The sequence below is a fragment of the Strix aluco genome, chromosome 1, assembly GCF_031877795.1.
Source record: "Strix aluco isolate bStrAlu1 chromosome 1, bStrAlu1.hap1, whole genome shotgun sequence".
In the NCBI taxonomy this organism is placed as follows: Eukaryota; Metazoa; Chordata; class Aves; order Strigiformes; family Strigidae; genus Strix; species Strix aluco.
The window spans coordinates 14,284,481-14,311,171 of NC_133931.1; the positions used below are offsets into that span (position 1 = coordinate 14,284,481).

Below are 26,691 nucleotides of genomic sequence, written 5' to 3' on the forward strand. Positions count from 1 at the left end.
GAGGTACTGACTATGCTTAGACATCTGGGTTTATTTTTAGTTTGGACAGTAGTTACTTAGCAATTTACAATAACCATAGTCAAAATGAAACTGCTGGCCCTTAACTAAAACCATGTACTTCAATATGCATACATACAGTTAAACCACCCTGATGCCTGAAAAGCAGGGTGAGGACAATCATATAAAAATGTATTAAAATATTCCTATGGAGCTCAACAGAGGGTCTTTTTATTTTTTTTCAAAGAAAAAATGTTCAATATTCAAATAAATAATGTATCTAATATTCAATAAGCATTTTTTTCAGTTGTTGTTGCTCAATTTTTTCCAATAAACAACAATTGTGGCATAATTACATTCTATTAGATCAGTTTTAGGGTTTCCTTCAGCCATCTGTTTCCTTTTCCCAGACTAATAAAATACTAACAGTTGCAAGACTGGCAAAGGACGTGTCATTCTGTTGAGACAAAACACGAGTTTCTGAGAGTCATTTTCTTTTTTTTTTTTTGAGGTACAGCTAAACAGAACTGCACCATCAAAAGTCATAAAAGCATCTTAACCAACCTCTAACAGATATATCATTATTGCTTGCAACTGCTGCTTTATTACTACTTCTTGAAGAACAAAAAAACACTAAACTGCTCTCAAGGCAGAAACACATGCCATAGTTTGACACTACCTCCCCACTCCCGAGGTACTGAGCTAAATTTGGATGTTGAGTTTGAAAGGTCCTGAGGATATGGAGAGGGGAGATGAGATATGGGGTAGAGAGACAAGGAGTGAGATATGAGCACTATTTCACAGGCCACAGCCAATTTAGTCTTTTTGAAGGAGCCACCAAACCCATGCTCACAATTTACAGTTTTCCTTCCTTTATCATACTTTCTAGAAAGATCAGTGCAAAAGATCAGAAATTTCATCACACATTTTTAACCACATAAACAAACCAAACCCAAGCAAAGACCCTGCTGAGACTAACATTTACTTTTGAAACAGCTGGCTGCACCACTATGCAGCCCTAATTCTGTGAACTTTCCTACATACAAGGAAACAAAATATGCTCAGGCACCAAGCTGGTGCTCCAGAGAAGCTCCTTTGAGGATTCCAGGAGAGCAGAGTACAAGAATACCATGGCTCCACTTACTGGGGAATAATGAGGCAAACAAACACTTCATAAGCTAAAGACACACACACAAAACCCAGAAGTCAGATAAGAAAACAGGACTCCCTCATTATATGCAGACAGACTAGTACGAACAGTACAGCTAACCAGACAGGCAAGAACACCTTTGAGGTGGAAAACGTGGACCACTCAGCCAGGTAAGTAAGTTCTGTTTCAGCTACTAACTAGCATCTTTTTAATCAAGGGGCATAGCTCAGTTGTAACACCAAGGATTACTCAGCACACAGGGCACCAGGCAAAGGACAGCCCAGAATCAGAGTCCTGCACCAACAGGTCCAGAAAGAACATGAAGACCTCAGATATATATGCAGTGAGGGTGGAAATGACCCTGAAATCATCTCTCCTCTATACAAGCTCCTGCGTGACGTTGATCAACAGTGTTAGTATCAGATGAATGAGATAGACTGTGAAATAAGACTCCCCTCTCTCAAAGCATAAGGAACAGCCTTGAAAGGGAACTTGTACAGCAGACAGCTGAAAAGCAAAAGATTCGACGCCTTCTAGTTGTATTCAAGACAAGGCCATCTCAGGGATCACAGTGCCTGAAAAAGAGATACCAAAACATTAACCTTAACCTCCCATTTTGCTGTCCAGAGCACAAAGCAATGTAGCTTGTTCATTGGGGTATTCAATGCAACTGGAATGCAAATCAATGCATGATGAATGCATCAATCCTTTATGATTGTAGCTTTCTTATAAGAGGGTCTTGGTCTTGCACTTCAGTGTTTACTAATGTGTCTGTTACCACCTCCCCAAAGTTTTTTTTTGTTTTCCCTTCAAGGTTGCCACAGAAATTTTAAAAACTGCCCAGAGTTTCAACTTGTTACTATGTAGCTTCAGTCTCAAAGACTGGTAGTGTCTTATATCAAAGACAACATCACTCTAGCTTCAGTCTCAAAGACTGGTAGTGTCTTATATCAAAGACAACATCACTCATGAGATACTGAGATATTTGCCTAGAATATATACATAGTCATGAGCAATCCTACAGACTTCAAATTATGAGAATTCACACTGCCAAATGATGAAGAACTGTTAAGGAGTGTCTCAGCATGGTAGTAATGAAAGTATTTCAATAATGAAACATGTCAACACAGACCCTGAATCTGACTTAAGGTAACAGTCTCTTGCTGCCAGCAGAATCCAGCCATGCCAGCACACTGTGGATTGGATGGATGCTCAAAAGCTAATAACTTGAAGAGATGAAAAGCAGTCTGAAGAGAATGAAAGACCGTTCATTCAGCTGAGCTTCTATTAACCAGTCATTCAAGAACGTGAATAGCAGTCTCCCACTTAAACTAAGAATAGATTGCACAAAAAAAAAGGTCAGTGCCTTAGGGAAAGCTACCAAAGAAGAAAAGAGCCCAGACAGGAGGTTTTCAGCTGGTAATGGTTCAGACTTACCAAGCATTATACATCTTTACTGTGCAGACACATGAGGACAAACATCTTAGCTCAAGGGTTATGAACCTGAGTAGTTCTGATATTAGGGGCTAGATCAATTTATGACAAAATTGAAACTTATGTTTAGGTCCAAGAGAGGCTAAGTCTCCTCTTCTACTCTTTCTACTCTGAGAGATAAGAAAGAAGGCTAAAGAAGGCTATAAAGCTGCTTTTTTTTTTCCTCAGCTACAGATTCTCTAGATATCTGTGTCAACACTGTGTCTACTTTTCAGTGAAGCACATGCATTCAAGGATAGTTCCTAAAGAGAGACAGGGAGGGAGACTGTGGACAACAGAAAGGCAATCTGTTCAATCTCCAGCTTCTGCCTGGCCTGGAACACTGTGTGAAAGGTATTGCACAACCACAGCCATCTGTATGATGTTAACATACTGACAGACGGAAGAAAAGCAGTTCCTCCTACAGAAAGGAGGAGTCAGAAGATAAGTGGAATCCCTGGGTAAGAATGGAGACTAGCCGTAATTTCTAATGCCAAGCTTTTTATTTTCTGAACAAAGAAAGAGTTTGGCATACACAAATTGAAGAAGGTACCCAGCAACCTCCGTGTTAATACTCTGTCTCAAACCAGGCTATAGTAAATAAAGTTATTCACAATTTTACAGATATTCAAAACAGACAAGACAGTTACAAAATATATATGAGACCCTTCTTATGTTAAGATAAATCCCTTCCCCCCAGTTTCTCTCTCTCTTTCTCTCTGTTCCTCTCTCTTCCCTGACCTCACTTCAACTGGGGATTCCTTCTGTCAGGATCAAGGTGCACTACTCAAAGAGAACCCTTTCCCAATTCCAGCCTTCATAGCCACTTTTGGGTCTTCAGTTTCAAGGTTCCTTTCTCTCAAGAACATATTTCTCTCTTATTCAGATGATTACCACACTTGCAATGGCTATTTAGTTTGGCCAGATGGCAGATGTAAATGCTGCAATCTCTAAATGTAGCTTGCTTGGTTTTCTCCAAAGCAAGAACCAAAATGATGGCAAGGGAAAAGCATTTAAGAATTCTGTCCATGTCAGTGCTGATACTTCCTATCAGGTTTTCCAGTTGTGGGAGGCAGGAAGCAGGAGTCTGCCGAAGGATCCTGGCCAGGTTCATAAAAGTATTGCCATTGCAAAAGGAAATCCAAGTTGCAAGTAGTAGTCAAAGGATACAAACGCTTAGCTATGTTCTCCAGAGAAATTCATATGATGAACTCTTGGAATAAGCATTGATAACCCACAGCACAATGAGCTAAACTTTCCGGACAGTAAAGGGGAGTTTACTCAAGAGTTTCCATGCAACAGAGTCCTCCTGTAAATCCTCCAGTGACTAACAAGGAATTTCTAATGTACAAAGCTCTGCATGGTGTCTCACAGGTTTATAGACTAGCTTAGAAACTTAATGGATGCCTGTCATCAAATTCTACCTTCTGAAAAGCACAGAAACAAACATGGCTTGGAAGGGGTATCCTAAATTCGTATGTCAAAGAAAGCAATGGTATATTCTGACAAGTCTACTTCATCTCCTGTTTTTAAACAGATATTTGCATCACCTGAAGTTGAGAAAGATAAAGAGGTCCATGAGGAGTTACACAGAAGAATGGAAAGCCATCACGCACATGGCACAAGTTAAAAAATAGCCACTGTCAAAAAAACCCATGCTCCACCAACCTGGCATGGATGGGGGCCTGCTGATAGGATTGATGGGCAGGTTCTAGGTGGAGTCCAGAGCACAGATCTTTTAACACCACATCAGGATGGTGATCTGACCAGGAGTGAAACCACTGACACACCAGACTGGGTGCAGGCATTTAAGTGAGAGTCCTATTGACAAAGATCAGATGGTCAGGTGCTGCTTTCACTAGTGAAAGCTGAGATAGGATGTATCATGGATCCTCTGCTTGGGCTAAGGTTGGGCAGAACAAAGCCAGGTGAGTCCAAAGCCAAAGTGACAGAGTCTGAAACCAAAACAGTTCTACAAAATTATTCCTGGGCTAAGCAGCTTCAGAGTGGTCAGAAGAGTGTCAATAGAGCATGCATCCAAGCATTCCCCAGTCTTCTAAAGGGAGTCATGGGGATTTGAGGCCACCCCCCTAAAGAAGCATAGATAATAGATTCATTCATTTTTATGTTCATATTACCTTTAATTGATTAACAAATACTAGAACAAGCAGGTATACACCACGCACACAAGAGCTATTCACAATCAGGTCAAAGGACTGCATGCACACAGTGCTGAAAAGCAATTTTTGGTAAAGACTACTAAAATCCTTGTCAAAATGGTAAGCACAGAACCCAAAGTAAACTGAAAATAAAGTAGTCCTAAAGTAACATAACAGCCTACACAGAGCACATGGACCCAGCTGTGAGACAGTTAAATGACAGCAAACATGCATCCTGTTTCATACATATCAAGGTAATGCATCCACATACCCCCCTACAGACACTGCAGAGACGAAATATTCAAGTCTCAGTATGAGGTATATACATCTTTTAGGGAAATGTAGACAGTAGCCTACCATTTAGCCTACCATATACCATATCTCCAAAGCAGGAAATGAATCTGCCCCTATTCTGAGGCATCTAAGAAACTGATGCTAAAGACTAATGGCCAGGGTTACGTCTACACTTTGTAATGGCAGATAAGGGAGAAGTCCTTGAGCTAGCTAGTTATGAGCAGGCTTAGTGCATTCACCAGGGAAAGTGCTGTACTGGACAATATAGATGCACTGCTATTAGTTTTGTAGGAAACCTAGTTGCATCTAGTTCAAGCAACCCTTTGATTCCCAACTGCACTGCACTGGAACAAAAAAAAAAAAAAAAAAAAGGCAAGCAGAAACTTTAATTAAAAAAACCCCACTGAGCAGTATTACTAATCATGGAATTATCAAAAGCCACAAGATACCTCCCTGGTGACATTGTGCTTTACCTATCATGCAGCCTCAGGTCAAGTAGTTCAGTGTTTGCCTTTTGTGTAAGTACAACATAGACACAGAAACTAAACATTAATTACAGGGGTGTCATCTTGCCGGTACCTTCCAAGATCAGCAACACATTTTTATAACTTGTACTTCATCACATGGTCTGTTCATGGTTCAGACTGGTGGGGGGTTACTGCTTAGGGGGTCATGAGACTTATGGGATACAGGAAAAGACGTATCTGGGGATTATACAAGATTTAGCATGATATGTTTATAGGAGGAATCAAAGGCAATAAACAGGAGGAATCAAGATAGTTTGGGGAGGAACAAGCATGGGAAAACAGAAAAACAAAGGGATAAAGGGGGCCAGTTCAAGCTACACAGGTGGCTGGTTAGTACTTGTTTGGCCAAGATCTGTGCTTGTTCACCCCAGACCTCTTGGGACTACATGCTCAGTCTTGCTACTGGTTGGAGCTGGGAACATGGAGCTTGGGCAAACCTGCATGTTTCTACTGGGCTACAGGATTCAGTGATTCCCAACACAAGACAACAAAGACATTATATCGACAGCGGAAGAGCCAATTACTTTCCCATAAATTTTGCTTTTACCCTCAGACTGCAGATGCAGATTAAAGTGCAAGGGCTGAGAAGATAAGGACTGTTTAGGAAGAACAGAATGGCACTGGGGAAAAATGCTCACACAACAGAGTTACAATCTCTTTCTTCTGCTTGCTCATAATGCAAGCGCTGAAGTGTCCTCCAGAAAGCTCAGGGAAACACTGTTAGTAAGGCCAATTATAGGTTGTGTAAAGACATAGTTAATGAGTTCCATAGCCTAGGAGTTCAGCAAGTAATAAAAAAAATAGAAAAATGTCATGACTAAAACCAACATTTGCAGTTACATTAGCCAGGATGAAGTGAGTAAAACTATGAAACACGGCCAACAGAGCAGAAGTTCAGAAGGTATTCATTCCTGTGGCTTAGTCAAATACCTCATAGCCCTCATTTCACACTGTCTAGTAATACTTACTGAAGCATCTGACATTAACTAAACAGACAAGTTAATAAATTGGATAATTAGTCTCTTCTGCTGAAAGTATCTTAATATACATCTCCACAGATATTTTCCTACTCTGCTTAAATAGTGCCATTCAACAGCTACAGAGTGAATCTCAAAGCTTATGTGCATCAAAGGTGATAGCAGTCTTGGAAGAAGAAAGGAAATCAGTGTATTTTTCAAGTTTATTGCACCTCTCATTTCTATCATTATCCCAAGACTGATGTGACCTCACTGCAAGAGTTATTATAATAGAAACCTCAGATATGTATACCATATAATTTTTGAGCAATGATATGCCTTTTGCATTATCTGATAGTGTGCATAGCACTGGAAGAAAAAATATTATGAAAAAAAAATCAGAGACATATACTTTCAAAGATTGTAGAAATAATGTAAATAATAATATCACTAATAATGTAAGATACTTGGGAAGACAAAAAAAAGAATCAAAAGCTATCTCACTGCAAAACAGAATAACTTTGGATACGTATACACAGTTTTTGCAGGCAGCTGAGATCTCCACCTATTTTCTAAACATAGACAAGGAAGCTAAAAGTTACATTCACAAGAAAAACTACAAAAGATCCAGCACCAAAAAGACATTGTTTCTGAATGATTCACATAACTGGCAGAGCACACTCACCTGAAAGATACTGCAGGCATACTTATTCCTATTAATACTTAGCAGGTAATTATCACATGACAGATGGCTTCAGGTCTCTTTCCAGAAGACTTTATGATACTGAACCCTGAAAGTGCTAAAAACTTTACATTTAGTACAATACAACTAAAATCTCTTCTCTGTTCAACACTGAGTAGTGAAGAGAACAAAGAGGAGAGTGGGACCAGCATGTGTCAGAGGGAACTCTGAGTGAGCAGCTATTCTCCATGATATTTATGACTTGTATGTATATATCTGTATGCAGAATAGTAATAATAAAGTCACTAGTAATATTAAATTCACTAAATGTCACTAAATAAAGGTCATTAATAATATTAAATTCGTTCAAAGGAAACATTTATCCTTACAGGTCATTTTTACCTCTTCGTCAAAAAAAATCTTTGTGTTTAAATTAATATAGAAATACAGGAATATCAATCAAGACACATGAAGTCACTATTCAATGTTTTTAACATTAGTTCATGTTATATTACCTACATATAATATAACCTGGCATCTGCACCTTTCTATTATACTTTGTGGCAGACAAGGTATGGCATTACACAGCTCATAAAAAGAGCTTCTGAAGTTTTTTCCTATCTCTGAGGCCTACTATGATTTCTACATTATTTTCCACTCACCCAGTGCCTAATTCTTCCATTCCCAAGTTGTCCTTTCTATACCCATGACCCAACAGATTAGCTATAAATTTTCTTTCCTAAACTTCTACCTGCTTGTGTCAGTCTTCCACGACGAGAAACTTAGATCTAGCTTTTATTGTCAGCTGATTTATCCTAGAGCTTCCTCCTGTATACTCTGTTTGGGGAGGGAACTGAGGGCAATATCCCTTTTCTCAGGTCATCCAGCTGGCCCCACAGTGGCCCAGGCAGCTCAGGTAATGTTCTGCTAGCTTGGTTCCTGGCATGTGGCAAAGGTGACTCCATCAGAAATAAGCATTTAAGGGATTTAAAAAATTGCAGTTCTCCCAGACTTTTTAGCTAGGCCACACATCAATAGATTTTCATAGGAATCGATAAAAAAACCCACATCTGCCCCCAGTGGACTTGCTCCAGGAACAAACTGCAATTTTCATTTGGGAAGGCTGACCTAACCAGCGTGTTCTGTGCTGTGCAGTGAAGATCTCTGACCTCCCTAACAAGTCATACTTGCTCTATGACTATATTACATGCACTTTACGATGAGAAAGTAACTGTTACATTGCATCATACATAAATTACATAACCTTTTATGGGAGCTTATTTCTCATCGTTTTAATAGCCTACAGCCTGGTGAAGACTTACCCTGCGAAAACTTGATTCAGAGAGAAATGTGATCCATACATGCTCTATGCTGTCTTAAATCATCCTGATTTGAGATTTGCATAAAAGGGAATTTCTGAACAGGGCAGGTTTAAGACTGTGTAGTAGAACGTTAATAAAGCACCTCTTGTACTGGGTGTCTGTGCCCAAGTTTGGCAGCAAGGAGGGAGGTTGCAGGGGCGGCCCTTTTGAGCAGAGGCCAGGGGCCACCCTGTGCCTGTGCACAGCTGGTGGTACCTCTAGGAAAACATATTTAAGAAAGACCAGAAAATGCCAGGTACAGAAAGGAGGAGAGGAAAAAAGAGCAAGAAACAGCAGAGGGAACCTCAAGGTCAGAGGAAGAGGTGCTCCATGGTGGAGCAGACACTCCCTGCAGTCTGTGGAGGACACACGCTGGAGAAGAAAAGGCATAAGAAGAAAGAAATGGTAGAGGAAAAACCACTACATCCTGATCATAACCCCTCAACACCCCTTTTGCACTGTTTGCTTCCTCTCTGAAGGGACTTGGACTGAATGTAACCTGTGGTGATAATATGGGAGGAGGAAAAGAGTCTGGAGGAGGGGGGAGGTCAAGTTGAGCCTGGGAAAGCAGGGAGGAAAGCTGTTGGTTTAGTGTTTGTCTTTTTGTTTACCACTACCCACATTATTAATTTTTTAAATTTTATTTGGCAACAAATTAAGTAAATTCTCCCCCAGTTGAGTCTGTTTGCCTACCATGGTAATTGGTCTTTATCTCAACCCATGAGCTTTTTCATTCCTGTTCTTCCCACTTTCTCTCCCATCCTGCTGAGGAGGGGAGTAAGCAAGCAGCTAGGTGGGAGTTGGACTGTTAGCCTAGGCTACACCACCATACCTCTCAACTAAAAAACCCCAAAATAAAGTCCACAGGCAAGAAAACTGGTCCTCAGTATTTTGTGGTTTTTATTGAAATGGGTGGCTAAAAACATTTCAGACACACAAATACTCTGAAGAGAAAGGATATAGTCACATATTTGCTACAGGATACAGTCAAAACACTGTGATTCTCTCCTCCCCAAAGGGATTTGATTAGAGAATCACTTGTAGAAGAACTCTGAGAAACTGTAAAACATCTGAGAAGGCACAGAATGTATTAACCCCTGTCGCTGTACAGAAAGGAGCTTTGTACATGAGGGAGTTGGAGAAGCGCCAGGGGACAAGTACTCAAATATCAGTGCGTGCTGAAAGAAGCCAAGTCTGTGAGCTTTATCTCAACAGAGAGAAAGAGAAGACTTCTGACATTATTAATACGAGCGTGCACAGCAGTGATAAATCACTAAGCTGAAAACTGACAGGTTCTGAAAAATATAGAAAGAAGATTCAAGACTTGAAAGTGGTTGTTGCAGAAGAACTAAAGAAGGTTTCTGAAAATCAAATATAAAGTGAGTATTTGATGGATGAGTGCTAGACATTAAACCTGAATTAATTTGGCACAATGACATTACTGGATACACACTGGAGGTTTGTTTGAGATAAGAACATAGTACTTAGAGCAGGAAAGAAAGGAGCAAATCTTTTCGAACTACTTGAATGGACAGGACAGAATAGATGGAAAATTTTAATCTCGGTTACTGAAGCTGCTGAAAAAATGACTAGCAAGCCACATAAGCCACTGAGAGTTCCACAACAACAAAGCAAAACTCAAATATAGTCTAATTTAAGGACAGAGAAAAAAAGTAGATTTGGGAGTTTAGAAGACATCCACACCTCCCAGCACTATCTAGAGCCTCAGACAGCTGGTAATAGCAGACAGCACTGCAGAATCAGTCCTCTAAACCATAGATGAAAATAAGAGTGAGAAGCTTGGAAACCATAGGGAATCATTAATACAGATATCCATCTTGTATTTCTTAGTGAAGAGCTGGCTTCTATGAATAGAAAGGTTATGGCAAAATCTTTGTCCCACTGAAATTGAAAGTGAAATGATGTGATCCTAGAGAAAGTATATTAGCTAAGTATTTATAAACAACAAATTTCTGTGATTATGTGCCTTTTGTGCCTTTCAGGAAAACCAGCAGGATACATGAGTTATCATAATGCATAAACTGGACCTTGCATTATTGGCAGAGTCCACATGCTTTTTCATACACACTGGCAAGCATATTGCTGTGCTTTATTAGTTTTGTCCCAGAACATTGATTTCAGATTTTCTGGCCCACTAAAGGCCAAATCTGTCCTAATATTCACACTGGAGAATTTTGACAGACAATTCTCCATATGCAGGAGAATGACCTTTGCCTTTCTAAGGTTGCAAAGACACTTCAGTTTCTTCTTATATAAACATCCTTCTGTAACAACTGGGGCAGATGCTCACAGAAGGCACCTCCTTACATCAAAACTTGACTTGCAGAAACGGTGAAATAGGCTTTTGCTATTCTTTCAGCCAAGACAAGAGCAGAAGCCACAACCTGACAATACCAATCTCCACAATGGTTTTCAATTTGTTTTGTGGGCAAAGATTGCTCTTGTTTTCAGAGAAGATATTATACTACCTAATAATTTCTTTTGTACTGTTAACTCCTCAGGTCTTACCACCTTGATCAAGGATGTAACACAGCCAGAGAACGTATCACGGTTGCTATTAAATTCATCAGATTTAGCCATATACTATATTGTTATGAAACCAATTAATTGCTTGCCTGAATTCATTTGGTCATTCTCAAATCATTTCCTGTCAAACATCTGCAGAGGATCAAGTTATTCTTCATGGTTTTGCCATAAAATTTTGCTCTTATTTCTTTAATCCATTTCTTTCACAGATTCTTCCTTATTTTTTTTGGTTCCAATTTCAATTTGAGGTGGAATGGCCTTTATATATTAAACTAGGAAAGTTTTGATACCATTAGTCTTTGTGTATCAGTTCTGAATTCACTTCTATCCCAGCTACGCATTTTTTGCTGATGTTGTTATTTCTGCAGAACGTTTTTGCTTGGACTCTCACCCTACTCCCACTGAAGTCATTCAGTTGGAATCTCCATCACTTTGAATAATCATTATACTGTACAAAGCGAAAAAATATGCAATAGTGAGACAGTAAGAAAAAAGTCTATTACTTTATATTAAAATATAGCTGGGTTGAGAATAGGGCTAAAGAAAATCTAGAATTCATAAGAAGTAGTATAACATTTTTTCTTTTTGGTTAGTTTTGTTGATTGAGAAGTTTGTAAGTTTTGCCTTTCTTTCAAATATATACCCCAGTTTTCTAGTAAAACCTGCTACAGTAAGTGTAAGGCAATAGCTTTTCACAGGTGCTGGATGGAAGTGCATTTTGCTCTGACACAAACTGCCCCAATACAACTGAAGAAGTTTAGATGAGTGAAAAGTTGTGTGGGGAGGAGGAAAGCTGAAGACTTTGCAAGTAAACAGGAATCCTAAAAAGGGAGAGACTGCAGATCCAATCTCTTGCCAACTGTATTTTTGCCCCCACTCCATGAAAAAGCATAAATCCTCTCCCACAGTCTGGCAGACACTTTCCTCTGCCTGTATTTAATCAACATTTTCCTATTACAGGCCCAGCTTTCCCTCCTTCAACTTTTATCACTTCTTCTTCATTAAGAAAACAAATCACATTTTCCTTCTTTAGTTCTTTCATTTCTTCCAACTCAGTCTTCCTCTAGACATGAAATAAAGATGACCTATCCACTACTCCAGCATGCACTAGCAGGTTTAACTTGCTTCTTTAAGTGTTGTAAATTCTAGCTAACGTTTTCCCCAATGCACCCAATGTGATGAATTCAAGGGTGCTTTGGCTTGAGAAATGCTGTATGAAAGCACACTTGTATAGTGTTAATAAATACAACATGACACAAGTATGTATGGCAAGAAATAAAACCCACTGAAGTGAGAAAAATTTGCATGAGCTTCCAGGAGCTTTGGGTAAGGTCTTTGATACTTGCATTAGTAGGAGACAGAGCTAAAAGGGATGAGAGAAATGGGATCCTTGAAACTGTCCAATTTATTCACAGAAAGACTATTTAAGGTCATATCAAGCTATTCTTGTCTCTGCTTGTTCTGCACATCATAAGTAACCACTGAAGGGAATAATTACTGCTGGGGTTACTTCATAAAGAAGATGCTATTTGAATTTTAGAATAACAGGAAATAGAGTTATATATTAAGCTTGAAATAGATTTTACTGTCCATACCAGACAAGCTTCTCATGACAAGCAATATCACATTTCACCAGAAGATTGGGTCCTTGCAACCGAACAAAACTCTTTTTCCCCACAAAATATTTCAAATGTTTTCATATATATGACCTACGTTAGGACAGGGTTATCAAGTTATCATGTGCCTAATTATACAATAATACCAATTTGACCTTAGGTGGGAATTAATACGGCAAGTCTGTCCTGCAGCCAAGATAACAGGAAATTATTATGTATATACACACACGCACTCGATTCTTTCGCTACTCAAAGTACACCCAGTGGGGAAGTACAGGCAACACGATTTTTTAATGCAGGTTCAAAGCTGCTTTAATGCTATCCACGGTGGTATTCAGTGCTTACTGCATAAAGTGGTAAAGAATAACACAGAACTAAAAGCAATACCTCTGTTGTAGCAACTCTCCAGTATTTCTGAAAAATACTGTTTTTTCCCCGTGTTTAACTTAACCCTGGGAACCAGATTTAAAGTACTGACTTAAAGGAAATCTATATAATGGCCAAGTTAAATAAAAAAGCTGATTATTTTCAGAATATCACACAAGTCATATGTGTTATGATCTGACCTTCTGGAGCTGGTTTACTCGCATTTGTTTTTTCTGGATCCTTCACCTTGGATTTACTTGTTTCTTTTCTTCTCTCTATATCTTTAACTGAAAAGTAAGGGGGAAAAGAAATAATCAATCAAAATAGAAACAGTGAAGTCAGAAGCATGTAATTTTCTTCTTCCAGATAAAGAAGTTGCACGCAACATCTTGCGATATGCTTAGGTAGCAAGTGACTGTTACTGGGTTTTCCCTCCCTCCCTTTGGGTTTACTCTTTTTATGAATCTTTCCCCATTGTATCATTATTAAAGTTTTCAAAAGTGATTCTCCTCGCACAGGAGAGTCCAAATACAGTGACATCAGCACCTAAGCCCACGCTGACAAGATCCAGCACTGGAAATATAGTCCAGAAAATTGGCAAAGCTAGCTGGGGAAAGTCCAGCATTGCAGAGTTCCACTCCAAGTCATTCAACACAAAAGCACACAAGCCAGCTGCTACATTATCCTCTTTAAAGAATGAGCTTAGATCCCATGCCCAAATCTGTGTTCAGGGCACCAAACACTCCCACGAGAGCAAAGTTGCTCCAAAGCTCAGACTTCAACAGTTTCCTGTCCCACAAGTGGGTGGGATACCTCCCTTATGATGTCCCAAATCTCTCATTAACAGCCAAGCAGAACCCAGCCTGATTATCAATTCCTAATATTACATTAGTAGCCAGTATCACTCTACTCACTGTCTGAAAGATTCTGACAAAATCATTGCTAATGTCACGTATTAAGGAAAAAAAAGATCCTTTTAGAATTTCCTTAGAACTCTAATTGGTGTCAACACCTCAGCTGTCTACAATGGCCAGGAACAGCTTAGAAGAACAAAACAGAGAATAACTTTCATAGACAATAAAATTCTACTCCAATTAAAATCATTAGTTTATGTAGAGCTGGATTACGATGGGCACTCAGACAAGCAGGCACTGAGTCTTAGCCAGGATCAGAGTCTCTCTGTGCTACATCATTCAAAAAACACTGTAAGAAGGTGAAAGAAGGTTATCTGTCTCTTGAAACATATGATACAAAATAGACATCTAAGTATTGTTTTACAGAAGTGGAACCAGAGTCAAATGGATTTCGCTAATTTACCCAACAGTATATGGAATATCTGAAACAGCCAAGAGTGCTCTAAGTTCCAATTCAAAATATAATCACAAGACCATCCTAAGATCTTAGGAAGACAGCAAGCCATTGTCAAGCATCCGAGTATGACTTTCTCAGTGTGATAACCTTCTGCAGAACCTACAGCCCTCACGCTCCAGGTATAGAGTTAGGAAAACTGGTGATAAAATAACTGAAGTTTTGACTCCTCTCCTTAATAACACAGCTTGTGGACCAGTACATCACCTCTACCTTTAGTGAACGGTTGTGAAACTGGTTCAGAAGCAAATTCAGATCCACAAGCTTGCTGAGGAATCGCTTTTACTGAGGTAGATCTTGGTTATTAGCTGGGTTACAGACAAAGCCACAATGACACCAAGTCCTTACCTAAACAAGTCTCCAACTAAAATAAGAGGTGAAATTACCAGAATAATACTAGTCAAAAAGGATGCCATTGCTTAGCCTTCTAAGAGCATTCCTTTGAGAAAAGGCTAAGAGCAAGCTAAGGAGCTGCTTGATGGCCTCCTCTAATGCTAATGCTGTTGAGCAGCACGACTCCAGAGAAACAGTATGAAAATCTGAAAATGCTCATAGGAGACAAGTTGGTCACATACTGGCAGAGACTTCTGGATTTGGAAAAGCCATTTCTAACTGTCAAAATTCTAGCCTCATAGGAAGAACAGACAAGAAGACCCCAGTTTTACTCACATATTTACACAGACAAAAAAAAAAATTATCTACTGCATGCTTTTATAGATGCATTTTTTCATTCCCAGTGATCTTTATTAATTATATACTATGTACAGTAGCTTACAAGCAGCAGTAGAATAAGAAAGTATACCTGGCTACATAAAGAGGAATACTCCTTTAACAAAAAAAAAAATTTATTGTAGGCTTAAGAATTCTTTGTACATCAGTTAAAACTCAGCAACATTAAAAACTTACTTCTAACGCACTAAACCATAGGATATTCTCAAAGCTTTGTATATGTTTGACCTTTTTTCATCTCAAGAATTAGTGACCACTTGTCAGAGAAGGGGAAAAAACCCATAGCACACAGGACAGCAAAAAAGAAGGATTTGTATACGTGCTGTATCTGGCTTTACTCATGCAAGGCATCATACTGTCAAATGGAACTCCAGCCTCATTAAGTACTACGTGTTTTCACCTGCAGCAAAGAAAGAGTATACTAAAGAGAACGTAACATTCTTAAATCAAGTTGCCAGCTCTACTTTTCCTGAAGAATAGAGGTAGTTTAAAAAACAGCCACACCTAATGTTATAGAAGTCGGTGTGACTTTCTGTGGGCTGCTCTTCAGTGCTCAAGCAACCTGTGGTTTTGTGGGTTTCCTAGCCAGGATAGAACTTAAAGTAGTAAACACACAGCTGCAGTGATGAAAAGCTAGAAAGACTTTGACACACACCACATCAAGCAGTCAGCATATTTTATCTTGTACTGGTTCTAAGAGAAAAATGGTTTAGCAATGATAGTGAGAAATATTCACTGTCAAGGGAATTCAGTAGGCTTTCAACTGTACTCTCAGACTGTCACATTTTTATCTTTATTGACCAAATCTTCACTGATAATATTTAACTGATCTGTTTAAGATGCAGATCAAGACAAATCAGCTAAGACATATATATCACTATGATATAGACATTAAGAGTATGTGTAGGTCAGATAAAAAAAGTCTTAAGCATAATTTGTAAACATATTTGACAGTTGAAGACCAGTAAGAATTTAGTCTTTCATAGTATCACTGAACTAGCAACTAGTTGCCAGTTGGCACAGCTATAAGAATGTTTTAATAAAAAGTTGGAAGGAGGGAAGGAAAATTTTTAAGTATCAGAATATAGCACTTCCCTTCTTGTTTCTGCTCACTGAAGATTCTTTTCCACAAGATACTGACTAATTTCATAACGGAATGGGGAAGGAAAGAATTCCAAACCAATGGAAACAAAGACAGCCCAAAGCAAGAATTTCCCATGCAAGAGCGACTGGATCAATTCAGGACTCCAGCTGTATATGTACCAGTTAAAATCTGCAGCTCTGATTAGCCTTCCACCACAGAAGAAACTGTTTTTCCACTGTCCTCCTTTGTGTCAGACTTTGTTACAATTTCACAAGTTACATTAAATATCTGATAAGTTCTGCATGTCAGGCATAATAAGACACATACTTCTGAACTGGCCTTGTGCTGGCTTACTCTCCCTGTCTTCACTGAATGCAATGATCTGAAGGGCATAGTTTTGATCTGGAATAAGACCTTGAATAATTGCTTTGGTTGCAGTGTTTTGAAGAATTAACTGATTGGTTTTTCCACCTGTAAGAGAAAAGACAAAAAAAACCCATAAATACATAATTTTGTTTTCTTTTCTTATAGCATGGTAAATGCAATGACTTAAAACTACCAACTATCTCAAGCTTTACAATGACCCAAGTGTTCCCCCTTTTGGGACTATCCATGCAGCCAGGCCAGAGGGCATCCCAGAAAAGTAAGAAGTCAGGCAGCCTGACCAAAGACATGGACCAGTGTTCTTAGATAGAAACACTCTTCAATCAATCAGCCTTTGTATTTGGGCCTCATGGAACAGCCACAGTGTTCAGCAAAACTAATTATTAAGAAAAAAAAAGAAGTATTTGACAAAAGGTTGTCAGGTTTGGTAACATCATACCCACACGCTTTCACACTGCTCTGTGATTGGCTGCCAGTTCTGACCCCATCATACCTACGTCATCTCTGAATACCATCTTTGCCCACTTTCTTTGGGTAAGTTCTCATGTATAAATACAAATATTAAACATTTCCGTGTATACATATATATAAAGATGGTATACAAATACATACAAATATGTATTTTAGCTGTATGTTAAAAATGTATCTATATCTAAATTTAAATATGTACAGAAGTAGTACCTCTACACAGGTAGTCTGATATAGCCACTTTGTTGCCTATCTTTACATTTCAAATTTTCATTAAAAAAAAAAATTTAAAAGGTTGGGTTTGGGTTTTTTTAAGTTTGGTCTAAAATCTTTTTGGTCTTTTTTGGGGAGCCCACTATGAGAGAAGGCGCAAGGAGATCCACCTCAAAGCTTTGACTGAAACAGTGTTCCTATGCTCTCCCTTGAACACTTCCTAGGCTTCCTTACACCCCACTGGAAGAAAGATAAAGACAGATGATCAGTGACAATTCCCAAGGACTACATATGAAGCATCACTAGCATCTACCCACTTCTACTACCTCTGAAGCATTCAATTGCCATATTCTATGCCTATGACCACCCTCTGGTGAGATCAATTTCTCTCTTCTGTTGACCAGTCAATACTCCATTATCCACAGCTTGCTTACAGATACTTAGGCCTGAAGGATGACACTAGCCTCTGAAAAGCTGTTCAGCCTTGGGAAGATAGTCTTTTCACCTTAAAAGAGAACATACAGAGTTTTGTTTTACCTGAACTTGGAGTGACAAGAAGCTTATATCCAGTGAATTGCCCTTTGGGGGCTTTCCAAGAGATCTGTACACTGTCAGGACTGACTACATTATATCTTAGTCTTGTTGGTGGGGCCACTGCAAGTGGGGAAAGAAAACAACATTTTAAATACAAATAAAAAGCAACCACCAATTTTAAACAAACAAACACATATAGGAAGACAACACAAAATTTTAATGGTAAAGGATGCAAGTTATTCAAAATGTCACATACATCAGTTTATTAGTTTGTAAAATGACATCCCCAGGTGCACTATTTCCCTCAGACATACCTTTTATTTATCTCTTTATAAAAACAAACTAACAACCTAACAGCGGAGGACAGAAAGACACACAGTGTTAGATGTTAAGACTCTAGTTTAGCAGGCAAAGCTGGTAATAAAAATGCTCTTTGTTAATATATGGGAATTAAAATTCTCTCCTTGCTTACACTGACAATATGCATTACCTAGCCTCCTTACCTCACATTACCGTGGGCGTTTCCCCACATTTAAGGTCATTCAGGGCCAAATTTTCAAAGCCTTGTAAAGACACAATAACCAAGAGGAAAGATAGGCATGCACAAGGCAGAGGGAACATCAGCTGCCCAGTTTGCAAACCTGGCCTAAGCAGCACACAGACTTGCCCAGCTGCAAGCACTGCTTCGCTCTCATCAAGACTAGCAGGCATGCACAGGCTAGTCAAGATTTAAAAAGGGGCAATCTGGATGGTAAGCAAATCTGGCTTCTATTTATATTGTGCCATCACCTAGGTTTCAAATAGAAGCAGCAGGTGAGATGAGTAAAAGCATGAAATGACTGAGAAAGAGGTGAAGCAATGCACAGAGGAACAAATGGAAAACCCGCCCTACGTTGTTACTGCAGTATCAGCAACTTTGTGTCTGTGCACATAAACTAGTTTTTCACAGCTTTGCATCCCTCTGCTCAGGCAAACTCCACTGATGCTGGACAACACTCTGCATAGCATTTCTGTTCTGCTTCAGGGAGCCAAATCCTTCACAGCAAACAACCGCAGCAGAGCTGCTAGTTGTGCAGCCTGTGGTATCCAAGGCTGTCAATAAGGAGAAATCTTCATACATTTGAATAGGGTTTGGCTCACTGATCTAGAGGGAAAGGCAGCCAGGGAACCTACCCAGAGGCTGAACAACAGAAAGGGCTAGAAAAGCTTAACAAACTCCCCCTCCAACCTCACCCCTCCTCTTCTCACCACCTCCACAGCTCCCTGAACTTTCTCCTTCATTTTCCAAACCCTTGCTGTCCCTGCCACTACCACGCTTAAAGTTTCTGTTAGTAAGCCTAAGAAATAAGGGAAAATATCTGAAGGGGGGAAGTGGCAATTTCTTTTCCCCAGGGCCCAAGATAGCTCTTAATTGACTAGGCTCATGCCCACAGTTTGTTGGTCCACTAGATATAATAAACCAACAGTTCTCATGATATTTCTGAGATCTAAGGATTACAGCATATGGAGCATCTGAGTCAACTGGCAGAATGTGCTAGCCAACAGTCTCTGGCCTCTCCATTTGACCTGCTACAGTCAATGCAACTCTGGCACTAGCAGCAGCCAAAGACCTGTCCCAAACTGATTACTTTTTCCTACGTGCTTCTTTTTCCAACAGCTTGGAGGAAGAAAGAAGAAGGAAAGAGGCAGGCTGCAGTTTTTATTGAGATGCAGGGTGGTGGATTTTTCATGTCATCTACCATTACAAACATTCTGGGTCTTAGAAGTAAAAATCTGAAGGTTTAATACAAGAGGTGTATTCCCTTGCATTCAGCCTCTCAATCCCTAAGGGACAATTTTGCCAGACCAAAGGCAGGTTCTGCAGTTCAAGTCCCTCTCTCTTGAGGGACTTCACACCAGAACACAGAAAAGAGAGTACATAAGCACCAAGAACAGCTTAGTAACACCTCCACATTCTCAAAGACTTCAAAGAACAAGCTCAAGAAGAGGGGCAAGGGGACAGAAACAGGAGGTAGCACACCAATTCCACACACTCAGAACTGTTCTGGTTCACAGCACCGGGTTTATACCCAAACAGTGCATTCCCCCAGTTGCTGGGCACAGTCTTGTCAGACCTCGTCTTAAGACTGCTTGTCACCTCCCTGAAGTTTAGAGAAAGAGAGGCTGCAAGCGAGAGCATGTGCAGGAATCATTGCAAATACAAAATCAGTTCTTTGAAAATTTGGCCCTTGTACTGCAAAATGTTTTGCTGGGCAGGTTTCTGCAAGAACATTCAGCATGCTATAATTGTAATAAAATGACAGAGACTATGGCAAAAAGTTTTGAAAGCCAAGCAGACTGTAGTTACGGATTACAGCTTTTAATTCATTCTCAAGATTCATTCTGTCTTCAAGCTATACATAAATCACAATTAATTGGGGCTGAATGAACCAAGAGTGACAAATCATACCTAGAAGTTTGCAAAATACGCAATTCCTTTTATTATTTAGTCTAACGAATAGTGAATAAACTTTTGAATAACGACAGTATGCAAGTGTAAAAATGCCACATATTTTACCACGATTAAGTGGTAAATTTGTATGGGAATTAAGAGGCAGAGCAGAGAGTAACAAAGTAACACCGAGGACTGACAAAAAGTCATGTCTTAGAATTTCAGAGTTCATTTGCTCTGCCATCTTCTTCCTTCCCTTGTCATTCCATTCCATCCTACCTTCAACAACAGTTTATGAAAGCACCTTCTAACAAAGAAGCATAGTTCTGACCTAATTGCTATTAGCCATCACCAAACCAGGTAAATTTTGGTAGCCCTTAAAAAACAATCAATCACAGATCTTACAAGCAAAGAAGGACACAATCACCAAAAGTTTTTCTGTTTACTACAGAGTTACAGTGTGCAAGACTAGAAAAGTTGTGCCAGAATAGTCTTTACATAACTAGTCAATTTTCACAGAGTACTTTTTGTATCAAAGGTGGCAGTGCAGGGGAACAGACATTCCCACACAGCAATTAACCATAAGGAAGAAAAGGATTATTCACCAGACAGATACTCAACTTGTGTCTTAGTTGTGCAAAGACTAACATTCTGGCATAGAAAAGTACATATAGCTAAGGAAGTTAAAAATCTAACACTTGAACAGACAACAAAATATTGATGGGAATTACTACACATTCACCAACCTGAAGAGGATATCTTTATTTCTTTGGACCTTTATTGTCTGTGGAACAAAATCTCACTTCTTGCAGAAAGGGAAAAAAATTAATCCAAGCTGAGTCAGTTAACTGATAAAAATCAGTAGCTAGAGCTTGTTAAGTGGTTTTACAGGAATGAAAAAGTGAATGGCTGTCAGCAACATTAGAGCAGTCACCCAAAAGAAAACTACAGGCAAGTTCAAGGCTTTGGTTTATGCCACCAGATAAATTAGCACTCCAGATACATGACTCTTGTGGACAACTAGGGAAAGAGTGTTTTGAACTATTCCGTATCTTAATGGAAAGGAAAAATACCATAAATTGCATATGTGCAGGTCTCTAAGACACCCAGTATTCTAGGAGTGGATACTAACTAAACCTTGTGGCTTCCAATTTACTTTTGTCATAAGAATTGAACAAGTTAATATGTACCACAATTACTTAGCAATTGCATTAGTAACACATGGAACTTATTGCTACACAAAGAAAAGTTTCCATCTTTAAATACAGAAGAATTCTTAAAGCAAGTTACTTTATGAATAAATGGAAAATTCTAAAGTATTTTTCTTGCCCACCACTATTTTTGTGTACTATATAAGAACATAAGTAGACAAAAACTGGATTTTTTTTGTTGCTGTTGTTTAAATGCTGAATGAAGAATAAACAGCAGTGATGAAAGAATAATTGTAAAGTAAAAACTGAATGGCACTATGTGGTTTATAAGGCATTCAGGCAATAAATGAGATAAAACCATGTAGCTCAACACAGATGACTCCTCAGTTGAAGGAATAAGTTGTAGCTTCAGGCATGTTGACTTCAGTCTCCCGAACATATTCCCTTTTCCAAGAAGTCACATTACACACCTTTACCTGAGCACCTTTGCCAAAGGAAGGAAACACAAGCTGGAACTAATACCAGCTCTTCCTACACCTTGGCAGAGCATACGATTTCTTAAAACAGACAAACATACTGTTAGTGCTGTATTAAATTGTAAATAGTTAGCAAGCTGCAAGAAGTGTTTACTGCAAGGGGTGGCAACCTTGAGAAAATAAAGGATTTGAGAAACATCTTATTGCTTTAAGTGTAGCAGGAGATATTTTTATTCCGTGAACATGGAATAGAGACTTTGTATCATCTCATTCAATAACATGAGTCGTTCTGGGCCAAGGCAATACTCCACTTAGCTTAGTATCACACTGCTGACAGCATTCAGCAGCTGATGCTTGCTGAAAGAGTGTAAGAACAAGGGAAGTACTGTTCTTTATTCATCAAGTACACCAACTCTAGCTTTTGCTGGTGCAATGATTGTGGAAAAAACGCTCTGACCTTCATTTTGTTGTATTAATAGTTTGAGAGTTTTCTCCCTTACATATAACCACTTAAATCAATGGGTGGGTTTTTTTTTTAAAAAAAAAAAAAAAGAATGCGGGAAGAGTATGGTTTTTCAAGATGAAGGAATCTTGCAAAACTTTCTAGAGATGCATCTCAATCCCCAATCCTGTTTTGCAAATCTTAACCATATGTATTAGGACTGAAATACAGGGAGAGAGGACTAACCATATGCTTTGCTTTATTGGCTCATTAAGTCACAAACATTCTGGACCTCATTTCTGCCCAGAATTGATGTGTTGAACATCGGGAACATTTATTCCTTCATTCACCTCACATCGCCCACAAGAAATATTACTGCTTACATGTGTCCCTAAATTCTGGGAGAGGCTTGTAAAACACTCGCAGATTCCCAAACATCCAAGATGGTATGCTTTCCCAGCACTTGAGTGCCACGCAGACTGGACAGCACTGCTACTTGCATTTATCAGAATTTGGAAAGCCTCAGAGGTTGCCACTACTCTCTGAATGTGCTCATGAATAATGCATTATACAGGACACTTTAGAAAGGACCCGGGATTAAATTCTGCTCCCAGTTACACCTCTGCAGTCTCATATCAAAGCAATTACATAAATACAAAGTTGAGAGAAACATCCTTCTTTAGAAATCATAAAAACTCGTTGGCATTCTTCCTCCCTTCTTCCCCCAGCAATAGGACAAATTTTCTCTAGAAGTCAAACCACTGTCAATACAATCCAACAAGTATTTAAGACTATCAATCTCAGCAGTATCTTTTAATACCCACAAAGGACATTTAAAGAAGAAGCTGCAGAAGTAGTCTGTGACATTTAACAGTGCAATTTAACTGTGCAAAATGTATGACGTGTTACAATAGCTACCGTTCCAACAAAGAAAAAAATATATATTCCATACAAGCCTAATATCATAGCTGGTCCCTCAAACTTACTTGATTATGTAGAAGACAAACACAGCAATTTCTGATCAGTACTTTCATGTAAATAAGAGTAAAAAAAAAGTTCCATATAACTAATTTTGAGACACCTGATTTATGCTATTTGAGATATTAGGTTCAAAGAGCACACACAAACATATAATTCTACCTCCCCCCTGAGATCAGCAGAAAACTTCTGCTTCATTTCAGTAGTACTGGATCCACATCCTACTAAGATGGAAGCAACACTTGCATTTGGAATAAGAAAGTCTATTTCTGCACATCAGAGTGACAAGCTCCATCTCCTTATTTATGACTTACCTTGGCCCTCGGTGTCACTGATGAAGAAAGCTGTGACAGCTAAAAAAGCCAAGAAGAAATAGCTCTGTATATCACACCGACAAAGCATCTTCTTCCCCTCAATACACACAGTATCAGCAGGTCTGAAAACACACAGAACAAAAAGACTTATTAAACCTGCAAAGATAAGGCATCCACTTTAATGAAAAGGGCGGGCAAAATCTGGATTCCATTAAAAATATTAGGAATTTGCCATTGACATCAGCAAAGCCAAGATCTCATCCTGACAGCAGTTTTATAACCAAAGTATGTTTTACCTGAACCCCATTTGGGCCGCTCAACAGTTATGAAAATTTGGCCCATGTAAAGAGAAAATTGGTATTCTTTGCTAAGCATACATGAGTACTGGAAGTAGAGTTTGTTACGCGTAACAAGGTAAAATGGGTGTCTCTGTACAATCCAGTGCCGCAAGCACTTTATCAACATACATGTAGTAGAGAACTCTGAAGCCCTCAATAACAAAGTAGGACTAAAACGGTTACCTACTTTATATCCAGAAAGCATCCAGAATGAGATGTTAAATTATGTGTTCTGGGACTGTGTAATAAAAAGAACTGCCCTGCAAGTCTACCATAAAATAACAGATGTGTGTACTCAATAATCCCAGTGAAATAATCACTGATCAGTTCAACTGAGCAATTTTGCACATCAGTTGCCAAAAAAGGCAGGACTTTGTTTTGAGGAAACACAAGTCCTTGTCTCACTGTCCTCTACAGCCTACTCTATTTTTCCTTTTTCTGTCTTATTCAACTTATTCTGTGCTGTTATACCGCCTGGCACTTACAGTGACTAAAGCAGACACAGCTCAGAAGGCATGCAGGGTATCAGCTGAGTAACCACTAATGCTATTGGTAGGTAATACCATGGTCAAAAATATTTACTCTAACTTGACCAGTTCGGAACATTAACACTTTAGACTGCAACACTATATGAACACTCAAGGTAGTCCTTGGTGAACTAGCTGGGTTACAGGAAGCAATTCTGTTGCCAAAGAACAAGTTCCAGAAGGGGTAATTTATCTGTCCACAGAAGCTAGGTTAAGAACAGTACAAATTTCATTATCTGAACTTGGCCTTTAACACTTGCCAGCACAGTTATTCAACATGTATAGAAGCACCTCTGCAGATACATCAACATGTTCATATCATCATGCTTATAAACATTCATCTATCACTCAACTTTACTACACTAGTTTTAGTCAATTTTCTGGGTCAGGAAGATTTTTTGCTGCCCTCTCTTATTAGTATTTTATGGGAGAATTAAATTAATATAATTAATAGTAAATTTCTTGCTGTCAACAAAGAGTCAGCATTTGAAGGTTTACTTTAGTAAATTATGGTTTATGTATTTCCATGTTGCAGGTCCTTCCCATTTACCTCCTGTGTCATTTTCTCTAATATTCCCAACATACCATCATTGAATTTGCCTTCCATGTTTTCATTGTCTTCTGAGGAAGGCACAAAGTGGTTCAACCACCATCGAATATGAAAGGCAGACTGAAGTACCTCAAACCATTAGTAAACAAATAAGAGGATAAGACCTACATCTCCTTCTCTCTTCAAGTATTCACAATTTGCCAGTTATCGCAGGGCTTGGTAGGTCTACTGTTGCAAATCCCAGTCATAAATGCTCGATATGCCACCTAGAAATGTATAGGGGCCTTAATCATTGTGAATTCCATCCCCACAGGAGGTTACCCAAGTTTTAGCCAAATTATCAACAGATTTCACCCTACTTAAATATATATTTTGAATCCATCTCTCACAGTATAAATTTCTCAAGACAGAAGCAAATAGCTAGATCCAATAACAAAGATATGCACCAGAAACTTAAGTACTGCTTCACCCAGTTCTTGGGACACATCCTTCAGGTGGGATTCAGAAACCCAAGCAAAGTGCCCAGGCTTCCTGCTACATGAACACAAAGAGTCAGACACCCAAGGACTGGATCCAGAGGAGTCAGCACAGCAGGCAGGTGCCTAGTGACGGGCAATAGGAAGAACGAAGAGAGGTAAGTCTTAAACAGTCTGAAATCCACCCCTTGTGTATCTCACACTGGGTATTGATGCTTCTCCCTCACTCAGGAATACAACTTGGAGCAAGTACATGTAGACTCTTCAAAGAGCAGCATACAACTCACTCTTCAATGCAGTCACCACTGATGATGTGCAGATTTCTTTCCGTGTAATAATCCAGACATGAAAATATTCACTCACAGTGGTGGCTCAATTCCCCATCTGCTAGATTTGATATAAACTCTCCTCCCAATTAAGAGCTATAAATACTGACAGGTAACCCTGTGTAGAAACACTCTCTATTGCTGCTTTTAGAGAAACGCCATTGCACAGAGAAGCAAGGTTTATTGGGATACAGACAACTGGTGCTGGCTAAACCAGGCACAAGTTCACCTCCACACTTCAAGGTTCACTGAACTAGGAAAGGCAAGCACCAGTCTGCAGCCACCTTGTGGCTGACATCATCCGTGAATAAAAAGAAATACCCTATTCCTCCTGCTTTTTTTATGTATCACCTTTTATTAACTATTTGGTAAAACAATTATCTAACAGAACCGCTCCGGCAGCAGAGACCAAACCCTCCCAAGGCAAGAGCCCTGCCCGGGAGGTGAGCCCCGCTCGACACGGGCCTGGCAACGGGGCACCTTCTCCTGAGGGAACAACCCGCCTTCGCCACCTCCCAGCCCGGGAGACGCGACACACATCTGCGTGCTCAGCACCGCCCTGCCCGGGCGAGAGGCAGAGCCACCTCGGCACCGCCCCGGCTCCCGTCCCCAAGGCCGGCAGCTAGCGCTGCCCTCCCGCCTGGGACCCCGGGGGTCATTTCTCCTCTCTCGGTGGCTCGTTATGGAGCGCCGCGACCCTGCGTCCCCCCGCTGCCTGGGAACGGCCCCGTTTCTCGGGTCAACGTCCCGCCGGGCGAAAGGACGAGCACGACC

At 39.6% G+C, this 26,691-nt stretch overlaps 1 protein-coding gene across 7 annotated transcripts in view; it reads right to left on the reverse strand.

The window, feature by feature from the left end:
• COL14A1 (collagen type XIV alpha 1 chain) overlaps nucleotides 1-26,691 on the reverse strand; it is a 128,202-nt gene that overhangs the window by 100,566 nt on the left and 945 nt on the right. For all 7 annotated transcript variants that reach the window (XR_012626126.1, XM_074848689.1, XM_074848524.1 and 4 more), the window contains exons 2-5: nucleotides 23,701-23,822; nucleotides 17,912-18,028; nucleotides 16,637-16,780; nucleotides 13,329-13,415 (exon numbers count right to left, since the gene is read on the reverse strand). Coding sequence is in view for 6 of the 7 variants with exons in the window: in XM_074848689.1 (XP_074704790.1) it covers nucleotides 13,329-13,415; nucleotides 16,637-16,780; nucleotides 17,912-18,028; nucleotides 23,701-23,788 (436 nt within the window). In the remaining variant the exon portion in view is untranslated. The remainder of the gene's footprint in view (nucleotides 1-13,328; nucleotides 13,416-16,636; nucleotides 16,781-17,911; nucleotides 18,029-23,700; nucleotides 23,823-26,691) is intronic.